General features: G+C 43.3%; 1 protein-coding gene across 2 annotated transcripts in view; it reads right to left on the minus strand.

Annotated features, from left to right (window-relative positions):
- Positions 1-19,408, minus strand: part of NUDT14 (nudix hydrolase 14) — a 102,466-nt gene that overhangs the window by 4,301 nt on the left and 78,757 nt on the right. For both annotated transcript variants that reach the window (XM_037901087.2, XM_043549264.1), the window contains exon 4: positions 15,988-16,225. In XM_037901087.2, the coding sequence (XP_037757015.1) occupies positions 15,988-16,225 (238 nt within the window). The remainder of the gene's footprint in view (positions 1-15,987; positions 16,226-19,408) is intronic.

A 19,408-nucleotide genomic window follows, 5' to 3' on the forward strand; every position in this document is an offset into this window, starting at 1 on the left:
CTAACTTTGCACACTTAGTATAACATTACATTATCTACTGTATAACAAATTGACTAGGTTATGCCTAATGCTTTCATTGTTAAACTATAGATCTGTCTCACTTTGGTTTCCAAAAAACATCATCTACTTCAGGAAGAGATCAAAAGAGAAAGCAATATATTTTGCTGCACAAAAAGGATCTATTTCCAGTATTTTCCCACTTGCTACTTTTTGTCTAGATCAGTGGTGCCCAAACTTTTTTTGCCGCGCCCTCCCTTACCAGTAATAGAATCTGTCCACACCTTCTTCCCCTCCCCCTGCTCCCATCACTGCACACAGTTGGCTCAGCGGAGGAGCTTGGGCTAAAAGCAGAGCTGACCTAGAGGCAGAGAGGGAATGAGGGCAGAACTGGACTAGGGGTGGAGCAGGGGGAGGAGTGGAGCTGAGGCTGTGGCCAAAGCTGGGCTGAGGGCAGAGTGGAGCTGTGGCTGGAGCCAGATCTGGGCTGGGCAGCGCTTCCTCTCCATCCCCCAGCGGGGGCTGGCCTGGGTCCTGCCCCTCGAACGTTCCTCTCTGCCCCTCTAAGGGGGGAGTGCCCGACAGTTTGGGGACGACTGGTCTAGATGACTTGGCTTTATTATCTTCTGCTTCAATTAAGTGTCATCTTCTTCTCATGGATGTATGCTGATTGCCCTTTACTAAAACAGATATTCCTGAATATTGACCACTGCCATCTTGTACAATATTTCCAACCTGTCTTGCATCCTCTTGTACTCTCCCTTTCCTTAGAGAACTATCAAAAAATCACCACCAAAAATGTTTTATTTGCCTTGCTATTTCCTACAGAATTCCTAAATGCAACTCACATGGGCCTGTTATTTTGAAGCAGTTTTAACTGCCTCTTCTGCTCTGATGAAGTCATAAAGCATTTTAACATTCCCCTTTGAAAATGTATATTAGTCTCAGGGATGTGACCTTCAGCAGTTGTTTGTTTTTTTGTTTCTTTGGGGGGAGGTTCCAGTAAATAAGGAAAGACTTCTTTAGGTTTCTAGTAATATCAAACTTCAGTCATTAACACTTTCCTTTTATCCTCTTGGATAAAGTGCATGGTTGTTTGCACTTCCTATACAAAATATTCCAAGAATTTTGGTGTGCCTTTATTCTCTTTGACATTTTTATTTCAGTGACGTCTGCCACCTTCCTGCTCTATATACTGTCTACACATTGTTTTCTTCTTAGCCTTTTCCTATAATTTCAAATAAAAAAAATTGCTTTCCTCATGATCACACAGTGAGCCTCCTAAGAACAGAGATAAAAACTGTATTTATTACTGACACACACAAGCATATATCTTAACTTGCCAAGCACTAACATGCTATACAATGTGAGACAAGTGCAAAGTGAGGGGGATACAAAAATTAGGAACGCAGGAAACTTATAATGCTGCAGGATTTGTTCTTTTGGTGTAAATTACTCTGTAACTTCAATTTCATAATTCTTTATTCCAATCTTAATAATTTTTTACAATAAAAGTGATATGACACCAAATGTGTGTAGAATTGAAGAGACTAAAAAGGATGCAGTCCCTTAAAATGAGTGCTATATACACAGATATAATCCTTTTTTTTGGACAACCAGTGTGGATGCGTGTATGTAGTAATGACACTATGTACATAGGTTGTGTATATCAGTTCACAAGAACCCTGGGAAATCCAAGCAACCCTTCACGGGCTCTTTCTTAACCATCTAAGTAAGTGAACAGCTCTGGATAAAGAGGTGGTTGAAAAGGAACTTTCAGGTTTTCATACATTCCTTTTAGGTTGTGTCTACACTTACGGTGGCATATGGGATACAGGAGCTACGTGCTGTAGTGAAAGGCAGGCTGTAGCTACATTTATCGCTGCGGTGTGTCCTGCTGCTGGAGCCTTTCCTGGCTGCCTCCCCCCTGCCAGAGCCTTTCACTGGGGGAGAGGACGGGGAAAGGCTCCAGCAGCAGGGTGGCAGCGAGACACTGCACTGCTAAAAATAACAGTGTAGATGTGGGAGGTGTTGCTTAGGCATGTAGAGTATATACCTTGGAGGTTCAGGCATGTCGAGCCTGTACTCACCTAGACCACGTCTCACTGTCTACACTGCTATTTATACCTGTGCTAACTGGGTATTCAGTGTCTGACCTCTACATGTGACCATAAGTGTAAACGTAGCATTAGTTAGAGCTGTCATTTTCTTGAGTTTTTAAATCTTACTATGCAATATGTCACTTTCCACTTGTTTTATTTCTACTCTGCATGGAGACGCTTTCTGGGTTATTCTTCACTAATTCTACCACCTCTCCTGGAAATCAAGGAAAACTTATCCACAATGCTTTCATAAACTTCCCAGTTCTGAGAAGAAACAGCAATCACCAGATGCTAGAGCCAACCATGCCAGCAGATCTTAGAAATGCAATTTTGGCTATATTTCAGCCACATCTTGTCTGTGCTTCTTATTAGCATGTTGACATCTAATAGTTTCATCTATACTTGTCAAAGGAGCCAAAGTGAAGTAGGCAATCAGCACTCAGTGAACTTCAGTGGGATTTGGGTGCCTAAATCCCTTATGATCCTTTGAAAATCCCACTCATGTATCACTGTGGGACAAATTCAGCAAAGACATAAGTGGGTGGAGCTCTTGGATGTCAATGGGAGCTGCATCCACTTTTGATGAGGGATGAATTTCTCCTGTAGAGTTTATAATCATTGCAACTGAATGTTATGGAGCTTACAAGCTCTGTTGGTCATCAAATCACTAGTACTTGAAAAGCACATAAGAACATAAAAGTGGCCATTCTGGGTCAGACCAAAGGTCCACCTAGGCCAGTATCCTATCTCCTGACAGTAGCCAATGCCAGGTGCTTCAAAGGGAATGAACAGAATAAGTAATCATCAAGTGATCCATCCCTGTCGCCCATTCCCAGCTTCTGGCAAACACAGGCTATTGACACCATCCCTGCCCAACAGCCATTGATGACCTATCCATGAATGTATCTAGTTCTTTTTTGAACCGTGTTAGCCTTGGCCTTCACAGCATTCTCTGCAAAAGTTTCACAGATTGTGCATTGTGTGAAGAAATACTTCCTTTTTTTTGTTTTAAACCTGCTGCCTATTAATTTCATTTGGTGACCCCTAGTTCTTGTGTTATGAGGAGTAAATAACACTTCCTTATTTACTTTCTCCACACCAGTCATGAATTTAATAGATCTCTATCATATTCCCCCCTTAGTTGTCTCCTTTCCAAGCCGAAAAATCCCAGTGTCTTATTAATCTCTCCTCATATGGGAGCTATTCCATACCCCTAAATTACATAAAACCCAATAATTTCCAGACAAAGAGCTTGTAAGATCTTCAAGTCCACTAGCCCCAAATTTTTCCTGTTTTGTTTCAGAGAAAATTAAAATACAGAAACCTATGTTACTTGTGGTAACATTAAAGTTCTGAATGCAAACACTTTCAAGTCAGGAAATGAAAAAAGTTGTGGTTTTCACAGTAATGTTACCTTGGCACATGGCAAAAATGTTGTATTTTCTATTCCAAACCTGCATTTTAAGTGTGAATATTAGCATACTTGGGTCAAATAATGGCCTGGCCTCTACAGCCTGCAGGTGAATAAAGGTACGCAAGGCACCCTCTTATACCCATCTGTGGGTTACCCATACTATAGGGAACAGCACAGGGGGAGAGGAAGCCTCTGCAAATCCAGTTCATTCTCCCCACACATGGGCATGAGTGCGCTGCGAGGGTGGGGAATGTGTGAGGCCATAGCTAGAGAGTGTTACATATACTTCCCTCTCAGAGCAACAGGGAACACAGTAGGCATATTGCAAATCTAGTCTTCTCTTGGAACAGTGCAATGTCATGCCGCCCCTTGCTTAAGGCTTGTGGCAAAGCCACAATTGAGTCCTGAATATTTAGGTTGTTAAGTAATTCCATAAAATATACATGATGTATATTGGGGCTGTCAGTGTTTCTCTGAGAAATGGGACTTTTCATTTTGTGACTTTTGTTTTTTTAAATAATTAAGCCTATATTAAATAAGTGTTATATTTTATTATACTCTATAACAAGGGAAATAGTATGTGATCACCTTTAAAAAATTTTTTAACATCGTGCTTGGAGACTGCAACTAAGATTGGGCCCAGTTGCTGTAGGTGCTGTACGCACACATAGTAAGAGTAAGTCTCTGCTCCGAACAGCTTATCATGATACATATACACATGGGGTCAGAATTCAGGATGTGTGTTCACAGTTAACTTTCACATTTCCTGACTTTTAGGCATATGCAAACTTATTGCATTAACATATTTTAATGCAATATATATAAATCATAGCATCATAGAATATCAGGGTTGGAAGGGACCTCAGGAGGTCATCTAGTCCAACACCCTGCTCAAAGCAGGACCGATCCCCAATTAAATCATCCCAGCCAGGGCTTTGTCAAGCCTGACCTTAAAAACGTCTAAGGAAGGAGATTCCACCCCCCCCCAGGTAACGCATTCCAGTGTTTCACCACCCTCCCAGTGAAAAAGTTTTTCCTAATATCCAACCTAAATCTCCCCCACTGCAACTTGAGACCATTACTCCTTGTTCTGTCATCTGCTACCACTGAGAACAGTCTAGAGCCATCCTCTTTGGAACCCCCTTTCAGGTAGTTGAAAGCAGCTATCAAATCCCCACTCATTCTTCTCTTCCGTAGACTAAACATCCCCAGTTCCCTCAGCCTCTCCTCATAACTCATGTGTTCCAGTCCCCTAATCATTTTTGTTGCCCTCCATTGGACTCTTTCCAATTTTTCCACATCCTTCTTGTAGTGTGGGGCCCAAAACTGGACACAGTACTCCAGATGAGGCCTCATCAATGTCGAATAGAGGGGAATGATCACGTCCCTCGATCTGCTGACAATGCCCCTACGTATACATCCCAAAATGCCATTGGCCTTCTTGGCAACAAGGGCACACTGTTGACTCATATCCAGCTTCTCGTCCCACTGTCACCCCTAGGTCCTTTTCTGCAGAACTGCTGCCGAGCCATTTGGTCCCTAGTCTGTAGCGGTGCATTGGATTCTTCCGTCCTAAGTGCAGGACTCTGCACTTGTCCTTGTTGAACCTCATCAGATTTCTTTTGGCCCAGTCCTCCAATTTGTCTAGGTCCCTCTGTATCCTATCCCTACCCTCTAGCGTATCTACCACTCCTCCCAGTTTAGTGTCATCTGCAAATTTGCTGAGGGTGCAATCCACACCATCCTCCAGATCATTTATGAAGATATTGAACAAAACCGGCCCCAGGACCGACCCTTGGGGCACTCCACTTGATACCGGCTGCCAACTAGACATGGAGCCATTGATCACTACCCGTTGAGCCCGACAATCTAGCCAGCTTTCTATCCACCTTATAGTCCATTCATCCAGCCCATACTTCTTTAACTTGCTAATCATCTAATCATTATAATTTAGTCATAATTTTAAACTTTCCCTGTTGAGGAATTTGCAGTACTGCACAATAAATGTAAACTGGCTTTGTTAGCAAGGATGAGATTCTGTATACAATTTCATTCATAAATCTGGTATGCAGTATATAAAAGCCGAACTACTACTTTCTTAAACAGTGATTCATTTTAATTTTACGATCATTCAAAGTGCTACATGTTCACATTTGAAGCTGGCACACATTGACTTCTTTGTACTTTAAATGTACATAATTAAGGTGAAGTTCTCTACATGGAACGTATCTATTTATAAAATGCAACTTTTATTTGGATGCAGAATCTGGTATGTAGAGAATACATACGGTCATGTTTACAAGCAAATACAGTATCTCAATGGCCTTTCTACTGCATTCCAAATCTACTCAGATAAACTTTGTGCAGTTTCCACTCTAATGTCTTAAGACCTTTATACAGTTCTAATGTTATAAGCAGCAGGTGCAGGAAAGAAAAAGAATAGACGCAATTAACACAAAATTATATTACACAGTACCGTCCACAAACAGGTGCACTAGCAGGTGATCTTTCTAATCATAATACATTTTATTGTACCACAGCTATTCATCACAATGCAATAAGGTAAAACTGGATTGTATTCATAGGTTACTATGTAGAAGGAATAATGCCTTTGAAAATACTATAATGCACAATACTAGCTCCATAGGATAAAGGCTATGTTCTTTCCTTTACTCCTTCTATTTACTGGTTTCAGAGTAGCCCACGAAAGCTTATACGCTAATAAATTTGTTAGTCTCTAAGGTGCCACAAGTACTCCTGTTCTTCTATTTACTGTAAATGTTCACATTTGGGAGGAACGTGGGGTGGGGGCAAACTTGTACCTGGTCCTTGAAGAACATTATATATGGGGATTCTGATGTAAGGGCCCAAACTTCTGAGACCCTCCAGGCCGAGGTAATCGCTACCAGAAAGGTGACCTTTCAAGGGCATGATGCCAGCGGGTCAAAGGAAGGGCCCGTGAGCCTTGACAGGACCAGCTGAGGTCCCATGGGGGAATGGGTTCATAAATTTGAGGGTAAAGTCTCTCTAAGTCCTTGAGGAAGCAAATGGACATTTAGTGTGAAAAGACTGACCTACCATCCATCAGAGTATAGAGGCTGAAATTGCCACTAGGTGCACCTTGATCGATGAAATGACTAGGCCCTATTGTTTCAGATGGAGTAAGTAGTCCAGCACAGACTAGAGAGGTGACTGTCGGTGAGAGGCCTTTTTGGGATGACCTTCCAGAGAAACACTTCCACTTGGGAACTTAAGTAGCTCTAGTAGGTTTCCTACTACCTAGCAAGACCTGGCAGACTTGTTCTGAAAAAGCCAGCTCTGCCAGATTTAATCATGGAGCTTCCACACAGTCAGGTGGAGGGCTTTGAGGTTCAGGTGGAGCAATCAGCCATGATCTTGCAAGATCAGGTCCTGGAGGGGAGGGAGTGGCAACAGGATCGCTACTAATAGGTCCAATAACAGGCCGAATCAGTGTTGATTCAGCCATGCAGCGGCTATAAGAATAATCCTTGCTTTGTCTTGCTTGACTTTCAGTAGGACCTTGTGCACAAGAGGAATTGGGAGGAAACGTGTACAACAGGTACTTTGCCTGTGGGAGTAGGAAGGCGTCTGTTCAGTGAGCCCAGGCTGCAACCGCGTAGCGAGCAAAACTGCTGACATTTCCTGTTCTGCGGTCTACAAAGGGACACCCCCACCTCTGGAAGATGGACCTTGTTATATTATGAAGGGACCACTCATGGTGATAAGAGAAAGATCTGCTGAGATGATCTGCCAAAATGTTCCAGGCTCCCGGAAGATGAGAAGCTTCAAGGTAGATGGGGTGCTTTGTGCAGCAATCCCACAAGCAAATGACCTCTTGACGCAGGATGGATGTGTGTGTGCTCCTCCCTGCCTGTTGATGTAAAACATGGCTGCCATATTGTCCATAAGTACTCGCACAACCTTGCCTACAATCTGGGGTAGAAACACCTGGCATGCTAGGTGGACCGCTCTGAGCTCTCTGATGTTTATATGCAAGGAGAACTCCTCCTGGGACCACAGCCTTGAGTCCTGAGGTGCTCCAGGTAAACTCCCCAACCTAGATTGGATGCATCCGAGATTAGGAATACTGATGTCTGGGGAGTGATAAATGGAATGTCTGATCCCACCAACTGGCTTACATTCTGTGAGATCGGGGAGTGACAAATGGTGACGGTTCACTGAGTACACCGAGGCCAGCCAAGCTTGAAAGGATCTGAGGTGCAATCTCGCATGCTGCACCATGTAAGTGCATGCCACCATGTGACCTAAAAGTTTGAGGCAGAAACAGGCTGTTGTAATGGGGTGGGTCTTCACTTGATCTATCAGAGCCAACATTGTCTGGAAGCAAGCCAATGGGAGGAAGGCTCTGGCCCAGGTGTGATAAAGCACCACACTGATAAAATCTATCCTCCGGACAGGGATAAGAGTTGACTTCTGCTCACTTATTAATAGGCCCAGGCCTCAGAAGGTAGCTTGTAACAGACCAATGCTGGCTCTCACCTAGGCTTGGACCAGCCCTTGATCAGCCAGTCATGGAGGTAAGGGTAGACTCATACCCGGCGCCTTCTGAGGAAGGCCACCACCACTGCCATGCATTTTGCTGACAGGCCGAAGGGGAGGACAGTGAATTGGGAGTGTGCCTGCTTCACTAGGAACCTGAGGAACCTTCTGTGGCCCCAGAAAATGGAGATGTGGAAATAGGCCTCTTTCAAGTCGAGGGAGGCACATCTGTCCCCTGGATCCAGGCAGGGAATAATGGAAGCCAGGGAGACCATGCGGAACGTCAGCTTCTTGAGATAACTGTGAGGCGATGCAAGAGGGGTCAGAGACCCCTTTGGCCTTCAGGATTAGGAAATAACGGGAGTAAAACCCTTTCCCTCTCAAGTTCTGATGCACCTCCTTCACAGCCCCTATCCAAAGGAGGGCTTGCACCTCCTGGACTAGAAGTTGCTCATGAGAAGGGTCCCTGAAGAGGGATGGGGATGAGGGGGAGGGTGGGTGAAGAAAACTGAAAGATGTAACCTTCCTCCACTGTACTCAGCACCCAATGGTCTGAGGTGATGAGGGACAATACTGGCTGAAGTAGGAGAGTCAGTCTGAAAACAAAAGGGGATCAGGATCCGGTATGGGAACTGATATAGCGCTCCTGGGCACCCCTTCAAAAGTTCTGCTTGGGGCCGCCCGGATATCTGTGCAGACCCAGTAGAGAGGCTGAGGCAGAAGAGGGCGATTGCCTGCACTTATAACCCCTGCTTTGTTTCTTAAACAGGTCTTGGCGTGGTGGCAGAGCTGAGAAGCAGACTGGTTGTTGAGGTCTGAAGTGCTTCCTCGAGGAATCAGGGCACAGAGACCCAGGGACTTGAGGGTGGCGCTAGAATCCTTCAGGTGATGGAGGTTTGCTCCATCTGTTTGGAGAAGAGGGAAGTTCCCTTAAACAGAAAGTCCTGAATGGACTGCTGAACCTCCGGTGGTAGTCCTGCGGATTGGAGCCAACAGCACCTTTGCATGACTACCACCAACGCCATTATTCTAGCAACTATATCAGTTGCATCCAGAGCAAACTGGAGAAAGGCCCTGCCTATAGTCTTCCCTTCCTCTACCAGAGCAGAGAATTCCTGTCTGGACTCCTGTGGCAGTGAGTTCTTGAATTTTGACAGAGAGTCCCAGACATTATAATCATACCTCCCTAAGCAAGGCCTGCTGGTTGGAGATGCAGAGCTGCAACCCACCAGTAGAATAACTCTTTCTACCAAATAGATCCAGCTTCTTTGAGTCCTTCGCTTTGAGGGTCGTGTCCTGCAGCCCTTGCCTGTCTCTTTCATTGGCCACTGAGACCACAAGGGACCTGGGAGGGGGATGGGAATATAGGTACTCATACCCTTTGGTAGGACAAAATACTTTTTCTCTGGTCTTTTTGAAGTGAGGGGCAGAGAGGATGGCATCTGACATAGGGATCTGCCTGGACGCATAGCAGCCTAATTGAGGGGTAGGCCCAACTTTGACAGGGCTGCTGCAGCCAAGATGTTGATCAGGTTGTGAGAGGATTCTTTAAGCACCTTCACTTCCAGCCCTAGGTTAGATGCCACCCTTTTCCATAGTTCCTGATGAGCACTAAAGTCACCGAGCTCCTCAACCCCCACATAGCTTCGTCTCAGGAGGAGGAGGCCTGCACAAGGGGGTCTTCCTCCTCTTCTTCTGCACCGCCCACATCACGTAGCCCCAAGTCCTGAGTATTGGTACTGGGTTCAGTACTGGAGTCAGGGTCAGGTGTTGGATGGTGTGGTGGAGGGGCCATTCTCTCAGACACCATCGAGTATGAATGGTTGGAAGTTGGTCCCAGTACCGGGGGAAAACCCCAGAGATTCCAAAAAGGCCACTGGACCTGCATAGGCTACAGCCCACTGGGCCAAACGCCTGGAGGGGTACCCACACCAGGATGTGACAGAATGTAGGCCTGGAGCACCTGGCATTGGCCACTGTTGGAAAACTGGATACTGGGCTACATGGATCTTTGGTCTGACCCAGTATGGCCATTTTTATGTTCTTATGGGTATCGGTATCAGGCCCATGGCTGGATGCATGACTCCATCTCAGACTCCGATGACAAGTCAGGTTGTGGGGACCTGAGGATCATTAATGATCTGGAGGATGGCGTGGACTGCACTCTCAGCAAGTTTGCAGATGACACTAAATTGGGAGGAGTGGTAGATACGCTGGAGGGTAGGGATCGGATACAGAGGGACCTAGACAAATTGGAGGATTGGGCCAAAAGAAATCTGATGAGGTTCAACAAGGACAAGTGCAGAGTCCTGCACTTAGGACAGAAGAATCCCATGCACAGCTACAGACTAGGGACCGAATGGCTCGGCAGCAGTTCTGCAGAAAAGGACCTGGGGATTACAGTGGACGAGAAGCTGGATATGAGTCAACAGTGTGCCCTTGTTGCCAAGAAGGCTAACGGCATTTTGGACTGTATAAGTAGGGGCATTGCCAGCAGATTGAGGGACGTGATCATTCCCCTCTATTCGACATTGGTGAGGCCTCATCTGGAGTACTGTGTCCAGTTTTGGGCCCCACACTACAAGAAGGATGTGGAAAAATTGGAAAGAGTCCAGTGGAGGGCAACAAAAATGATAAGGGGGCTGGAGCACATGACTTATGAGGAGAGGCTGAGGGAACTGGGATTGTTTAGTCTGCGGAAGAGAAGAATGAGGGGGGATTTGATAGCTGCTTTCAACTACCTGAAAGGGGGTTCCAAAGAGGATGGCTCTAGACTGTTCTCAGTGGTAGCAGATGACAGAACAAGGAGTAATGGTCTCAAGTTGCAGTGGGGGAGACTTAGGTTGGATGTTGGAAAAACTTTTTCACTAGGAGGGTGGTGAAGCACTGGAATGGGTTACCTAGAGAGGTGGTGGAATCTCCTTCCTTAGAGATTTTCAAGGTCAGGCTTGACAAAGCCCTGGCTGGGATGATTTAGTTGGGGCTTGGTCCTGCTTTGAGCAGGGGGTTGGACTAGACGACCTCCTGAGGTCCCTTCCAACCCTGATATTCTATGATTCTATGACCATAGGGAGGTAGTACCCCTTAATTCCACTGGCTGGTGTCAAGGGTCCAGGGAACGGTGCCAGAATGGGGAAGCCTTTGCTGACATCAGCAGGGTCGGTTTCCTTCCGGAGGACCCGGTGCTGGATAGGATCTCAGGGCAACATGCTCCCTTCTGCTTGCCATCCTCACCAGTGCGGGATCTTGCCCTGCCGGGGTCAGCAGTACCAGGAGTGCCATCAGATCCCTGGCCGTGGCAAATGCCTCTGGGGTGGACGGCACCATGATCCCACTGGTGCCACACTGTCCCCCTGGTGTCAGCAGTTGGTCCTGCACCAGATTAATGGCACCTGTGAGCAGGTCAGAGTTGATGCTTTTGGCGCAGGGGCAGAGAAGTGGCCTGACACAGGTCTCACCCTACTTCACTCCCCATGCTTGTCCTTCCTCAGTTCCCTCTTGAACTGCTGCTTTTTGTACTTCTTCCTCAGCACCAGTGAAGGGCAATGGTGCCAAGAGACCCATGCTGCTGGAGGAGCACTCCACACCAATGCCAAGGTACTCGGTGCAGAGTCTGACTGGCTTGGCTCCGACGATGGTCTGACTGCGGATTCCAACAGGATGGACCTTAGCCTAGCCTCACTGTCCTTCACTGTTCAAGGCTTGAACTGGTGGCAGATCTGGCAATGCTCTCACACATGAGCTTCCTCCAGACACTTCAGACAGCTGGAGTGTTAGTCACTCACTGGCATGGACTTGCCGCAGGAGGCACTGGCTTTGGAGCCTGGTGACCGGGGGCATGCCAGGCCTCAGGGCAGAGGATGCCCTCTAAACAAATGTGAGGGTCCAACTAGTTACACAACTACTAAAAGAAATAAACAGAAGGCAAGAAAACTTGAAAAGAAAGAAAGGAGGGAATAATAAGAACCACTGATGAACGCCTTGCCAAAGCAAGAGAAGATGTTCCAGTGACCATCACGGGCTGTAAGAAGGAACTGAGAGGGTGTGGGGCCAGCCGGGCCCCTTATACCAGCACATGAGCATGCAGCAATATAGGATGCTAGAGACAGTCTGACGGATACCACTGAGGGAAAAATCTCCAGTGACTGTGCATGCGGTGTGTACGCACACCTGCGATGGAATGGACATGAGCAAGCACACAAAGAAGAACAACCAGTAATTTTTATCTTGTTCTGCTAAATTATTAAAATCTAAAAAGCACTCTACAAATATTCTTGGTGAAGACTTTGAAAATGTTAAAACTCCTGGGAGTGCTAGAAGTTAGTAGATACCTTGCAATCAGGAAGAAAAATTCCATTATTTTTTCTTCAGTAGTGCAATAAAACAAGGCTTGAGCATGGCACTGAGGGTGTTGCAGCCTAAAAAGCTAGTTCACAGGTGAACTTCATACAAGTTCAAATTTGAAACCATAGCCACCCACGTGGGGACTGGGAGGAAACTTGTCACCATCTAATAAAAGGGAAAACACAAAAGACCTGGTCACTCATAGGACACAGAAAAGCTGTTATTTCTTTTATAAGATTATAATCATACTTTTTGCTGCATCCAATGGAATACAGGTCTTATTCTCTTATACGCCTCTAAAGTACCTAGCACAATGATGGAGCTATAAACAATGATACACAAAAACACCATGTTAAAACAACATTTTTAAGTTGCAAAGCCAAGCACCCAAAAATTAGTAAATGAGTGGAATGAGACACTTTGCGAGTGGGTTTCATAGGAATGCATAGGAATGGTGAAACTCAGACATCATGGGTTTTATTCAAGGCTCTGGAGGGGACTGTATTCTAGTGCTTCAAAGCATCGGGGTGCTAAAGTTTCTCAAAGAAGAGGGCACCAGAATGTTTTTGAACATAGTCAAAGCAAAATATGTTTCACTAGCCTGGTTCTCAGAAATGGTTGAACCATTTTGGCTGGAAAAAAAAAAATCAGCCTGATGCAGACACTCAGCATATAAAATTTCAGCCCAAATGCTTAAAGTTTGGCAAAATTATAAGCAACCAAAAACAGAATCTTTATAATGGGAACTGTCAGGCAGTCTTAGTATTAGGTGCGGCTACCAGCCCCAACTATAATACTCAGATAGCATAAAGCTAGACTGACTATGCAAGCTGCCCTGAGTAAGAGATGATACATAACTCCAAAGCCCCCAGAGCAGAGCAGACCAGACAATAAATTTTGTCTCTAAGAGCCATAATTCACTTCCTGTTACATTCATGCTCCTGGACTATAACAACAGCAGATTACTTTCTCCTCTGTTCTGTATCAGCTGTGATGGTCAGCATATCGGGAGGGGCAGAGTAAAAGCTCTGCTCACAACCCCACCCCCCACCCTCCTACTCCCCTCCCACCTGCGCAAGTGTGGGAAGCCCAGGCAGGGGATTGATCTTAAAACTTTATAACCTCTGACTGCCTATGTAGGCCCATAGGGCAAGCTGCAGTCTCATCCACAATAGCTGTCATACTGTTGGGTAAGAAGGTGTCACTCTTGCATAGTTACTTTTCTAGTCATAACTTTAAAATGTTCCTAATTTTATTGTACTAAAATAGTGGCTTCACTTATGAAAACAAATAAAAACTAGATTAGATTACTGTTCACTGCTTAAATTCAAACTTCCACAAGAAGGAAATTCAGAATGAGCACTGACATGCTACTGTTTACTGTATGTCCAGACACCTTCCTCTTAGTTCACATCAAACTGATTTCACAAGTGCAAGTCTGTTGAGATCCTTCCCAGGAACAAAGCAGTGGGGACTAAAAATGCAAGGCTGTACAATGTGGAGAACTTTGCACAATACTGACCTGAAATATCGGGTCAATAAATACTTAATGGAAAAATTGTTATATAGAACTGCGATGATATACTATAATAATGGATCTGATTAATGTACTATATGTTAATCCAGAAATCACTGAACGAACACATACTAGCCATTATAATGTCTTACGTCAGCATTTTATATTGGCTATTAGAGGGTCGATAAAGATACTATCTAGAATGAATTTCAACAATCTGAAGAACACTATTTTTTCAAACACTGATATTGGTATGTTTAGTGTTCTCCCCACTTCCTCCGGAGGTACTCAATGTCCCTGACAGAAGGGACCAGTTCTCATATTCTGCCTTTACAGGCAATACTCAAGGCTCATGTTGGACCACCACGCTGCAAGCTGAGGAAGAGTGAACGGGACCCAGACACAGATGATGCAAAAGCCCTTCTCCCCAACAGAAGCTCAACATATTCCTTCTAAGGGAGCAGGAACACAGGATTTGGAATCAATTCTGTCTCCCATGTGGCAGTGCAGCGTTATAAACAATCCAACAACAGGTGACCTAAATACATTAGTTTTTAATTGAAACAAACCACCAACACCCTATTCCAAGGTGAAAAATAAATGCCAGAAAAATATCATTTTAGAGCCACAATCCTGCATTTTTATTTAAAAAAGTGAATCACTCCATCTGCCTGGAGCTCCACTCGATAGATCTCCGCACAGGCTAACTGCTGTGCCCATAGGGACCACAATGCAGGACAGGGGCCTTAAAAATTAAATCACCACACTAAGTGTATTTTATTTGGGAGTCACACTGCAAGTCAAACCTGGATAACTCAACTAAAAAAAATATTCTGTAAAATGAAAAGACATTTGTTAACTGAGAATGTATGTTGTTTCAGCTAAATGGGAATTCTTACTATTGAGTCATAAACCCTAAAAATGGAGGGTTTACAACGGAAATAGGGTCACAACTTATTTTTTAAAAGATTTTTTTAGGTATCTGTGTCAGTACAGCACATCAATGTCACACAAAATACAAAATACTATGAACAACTTTTGTTATTAATTCTAGAAAGCACGGTTTCTTTCAGTAGAACAAACCCCTAATCTAGTTTCAAGGAGTTGCAAGAGACAACTCCTATGATTCACCCCTCACACCCTCCTCCATCAGAAGCATTGCTTGTTAATCCAGCAGGAAATAACATTTGCCAGGATTGACAGCTGTGGATTTGTATTCAATTCCCAAATTAAAAACCAATGACAGGGTCTAGTTCAATAGAGCTGTCAAGTAAAAATGAAGTAAAAAAACCTGCAACCATTCTCTGTTAATTTGTACATGTATTTTGGATAATGGTAACAGATGCCTTTAACAATGCTACAGCCTGGTAGGGAGATATAATGGCAATAAGGCTGTGAAAACATTTTCTTCTGAAATTATTTAATTCTTGACATTTCTTTAATTCCAAACAGCACAAATATATTCTCTTATTTCTGATGTAATATTTTACACTGAAATTAAAAACGTTCATAACAGCGTCAGCAATAAAGTGATATAGAATGTATCCTAATACATATTTCATATAAGCTTCAGTTATGGCCCTGATCCTGCGAACAAATCCAGTGGCACAAACCCTCATGCTGGGGTCCCATCAATGTAGGCTCAAAGCCCATCTTGTGCAGCTCAGTTTTTAATTAGAATAATGGAAATCAGAGATGGAAAAGATCTAATAGGTCAGCTAGCCTATCATCCTGTGAGTATAGGACTGTTTCTTACAATACACTTTCTAGCACTTCGACCACTCAATGTTTAAGAGCCCCAAGCAATGGGTTTTCCACCAATTCCCTTGGGGGTTTCTATTCCCCACTCTAATAGTTTTTACTAGCCCAATTTTCCTCAGTTTGAATTTCATCTCATTAATCTCAGTTTATTGCCCTTTATATCTCCCTAAATAATTCCTCTTCTTCTTGGCGTTTACACCCCTAAGCAATCGTGGATGGCTGTTTCTCCCAGCTCATTGCTTTGGCAAGGAAATTAATTTACCCCTAGGCTATTCTAACAATTGTCATTTGAAAAAGGTTAAATACAAAGCATCAACTTGGCTGCTATTTACCTGAACGAAGTGATTTTCTTCAGGTTTGTAATGGGAACGTCATAACCACACTCTTCTAAGACTTCGTTGCATGCAATTTCCTCCAAAGAAAGTCCTGGCTTGTCTACTATGCCAGCGCAGAGTTCATAGGTCACGCCTTCTGTAGCTGGTAAGGGATCCAGTAGAGGACACCAGCTATCCTGGTCTTTACTTTGAAAGTCTTGAGGCCGGTGCCGTTCCATTTCACACATGTAAACAGCTTTAAAAAAATGCAAAAGAAAAAACAACTGTGCTTGGAAAAATCTACTCTTAACATATCATTTCAAGTGGCATAAAAAGACCCCTTACTCAGAGGGAATTTCACCATGCAATTTAAAACAAATCCAACTAATAAACCCAATAAATCATATAGGGCTACATTCTAAAAGGTGCCTGCATTGGTGTGTGTGTAAAAATCACATTCACACACAACTTTTGCACATTATTACTTTTACACACCAACGATGGGTTTTGTGTGGATAAATTCTATGATTTGCATACCAAAGTGACAGGCCACAATAACTACCCACAAAAGCGACTGGAGCATGCAATATTTCACACCTTTGAAAATTTGTTTCCACAATATATCATAAAGGTACACAAGTGCTTAATTGTGAAGCATTTACTACTGATGGGGCAATCAATAGTTGATTTTTAGTAAAATTGAGAAAAAATAAAATAGCAGTGGAATTTTTGTTTTCTATTTAATTTCTGTGAAATGGTCCTTTGAATATTAGTTCTGCTTATATTGATATGGAAGTCTCATACATGCTACCAAAACTAAGTGCAGCTGGTTGAACCTAAAAATCTATTGTTCAAAACAGCTTCCATTTGTTGGCCAATGTACATATCAGGGTTTATTTTAATCTATGCATTTATCTCTGCTGGGAAGTTGGTCTGTACATTCTGTACCATGTGCACAATGATGAATCTTTCAGCCTGTCAACTCAGCTGTTATTTGAACAGGGTTATGAAAAGCATGTATGTTTGTTTGAAAAATCCTCTTTTGAACATATAGTTCCTTGCACAGATTCTTGAGTGGAATTTGCAAAGGACCTTTTGCATTAATCTACAAACAGCTGTCACTGTAATACACTCCTAAAGGAAATACTAAGGGCCAGATTCTACAGTCTTTAGTCAAAACTCTCACTGATCTCAGTGGACATTTTTCCTAAGTAAAGTCTGCAGGATTGGGTCCTAAAACACAGAGAAGCACTACCAAAAATATAGAGCCATTCAAACTTTCTTTTACAGATGTAGCTCCGTTTGTCTCTTTTTTGCAAAGTTTCCCGTTTTCACCCCCTTTCTTTTATTAACAAATCTGATACTAATATATGAAAAACATGTTATAAGATGCCCAGCATGAAAACTGCTGTTTTATCTAATAATCTGTGACAGTTATTATACCTTAATAATGTTTAAAATATACTATATAAGTGTAACATGGGTTTCATGTAGAAAAAAAAGTGCATATTTATTGTTTAAGACTCATTCCAAATATTAAAACTCTGTTACATAAGAGAGTACAAATTTAATGGACAAATTTAATGCTAGCAACTGAACTTTGTCCAGTGTTTCATTGTCCCTTTTTATCGTTGGTTATAAAGGAATATTACTCCCAAAGAAGTAGCCCACTACTGAGGGTACTTGGTTTAAGTCAAGGAGATCCTGAAGACACATCCTTAACTGGTGTAAATTGCCATAGCACTGAGAAGTACGACAATTTACCGAAGCTGAGGATCTGGCATTATTTGTTGGCTCTTACTGAGCAAATCTGGGGGAATTTTTAATGTGTTTGCTCTAACATCCAAAATCTGAGTTTGTCTCAGATGGTTAATATGGGAAAATATCCAAAACGTTTCTTTCTTTAATTGGGAAAATGCCATGATGTGGTTATTGAGGTCAGATTCCACCAGTCTTGACTTCAGACAAGGCAGCTAAATACCTCCAATAAACACAACTGCAGTTCAGCTCAGAATTACTCTAACAAATTTCACAGGTCCGTGATGCGTTTTTCATGGCAGTGAATTTGGCAGGACCCTAATCATGAATTTTGATTAATGATCCAGCATGTAGGCAAGATCTGTGGATTCTCATAGTGGAAAGTCCTAACTGTGTGAGTTCTTTCCTGTGCAGCTGTGGCACAGGGAAGAGAGCTGAACTGCCTTAGTCAAACCAGGTGATATTGTTACCCAAAACAAGCCCGTTCAAGTAACTGAAACAAAAGGTTTGCTTGCGCTCCAAGGAAAAAGAATGGGGAGTCAGTAGTACAGATTTGGAGAGGCTTCTGGAATTTAGCAGCTCAGGGAGGGAACTGGTTTGCTGTTTAAACTTTTGATTTCTTTTTGTTTTCACCAATTGTTTTGGGAGCCCTCTGAGGTAAAACCTGGCTGGTGACAAGCCTTGGGTGCTATGTATTTTGAGTCACTGGAACAGCAAATACATACAACCCAATTAAAGGTTGTTATACGTTAACTTGAAAATCCCATGGTGTATGTTTAGTGCTACTAACCCAAGTCTTCTCCAGTTACATACTGTTTAATCGTATTTGGAAAGATGTGGTCCGTTGACTATCAAATTAATGATACCTAGAGTCTCTCAATGCGGCATCTATAAGGGACTAAAGTGGAAACTACTGCAACATTCTTTTAGATTTTCATTTTAGCAGAAGAGTTAATTAGTCCTACCCTCTTGTCTGTCTGAGGAGGGGCAGACACAGATATACAACAGTCACACTTGTAGTAGATACACCTAGTGATTTAAACTGCTGCTGATCATTCAAATACTCAAAAATCCATAGAAATGTTCCCTTCCCCTATCCTCTTTCTGTTGGGATTCTGACAGGGGAGCAAATAGGACACAGAGAGAGAACCATCACTTAATTTATGCATTTTTACGGACAGTATGGCAGATCATCCCCAGGCAATGGAAAGCTAACCCTATCACAAATACTCTGGTGGGAGTGGGTATGAGCAGTAGCTGCACTGGAAAGTTTGATTGCCCATTTGCAGAGAAGGCCAGCCATTTTGAGCACAGTCAGGGCCCTCTCTGATCTCTGTGAACAGAACACCAAAACAGAAGGCTTTTTGGGAGACTAGGCCTTCTAGAGCCAGCAGAATCTGAGATTTCCATGGAGATGGCACACTGGAGGTATCCACTTGGCCAGAACACTTAGAGTATTACATTTAGTCAATTTTCTCTATTCCCTTTGCTTATGGACCAACCTAATTTCATATTATCTAGCAGCTTAATGTGTTTCTCTTGTCATGAGAAATTCATCCTGAAAAGAATCTATTTTATTACACTATATATTACAGTATTTTATTTGCAAAAATAATTAACTTTATTATGCATTAGACCTGATTCAAAGAAAAAATGTGCCCAGCTCTGTCTTGCATAGTAC

The sequence above is a fragment of the Chelonia mydas genome, chromosome 6 (genome assembly GCF_015237465.2).
Source record: "Chelonia mydas isolate rCheMyd1 chromosome 6, rCheMyd1.pri.v2, whole genome shotgun sequence".
NCBI lineage: Eukaryota > Metazoa > Chordata > Testudines > Cheloniidae > Chelonia > Chelonia mydas.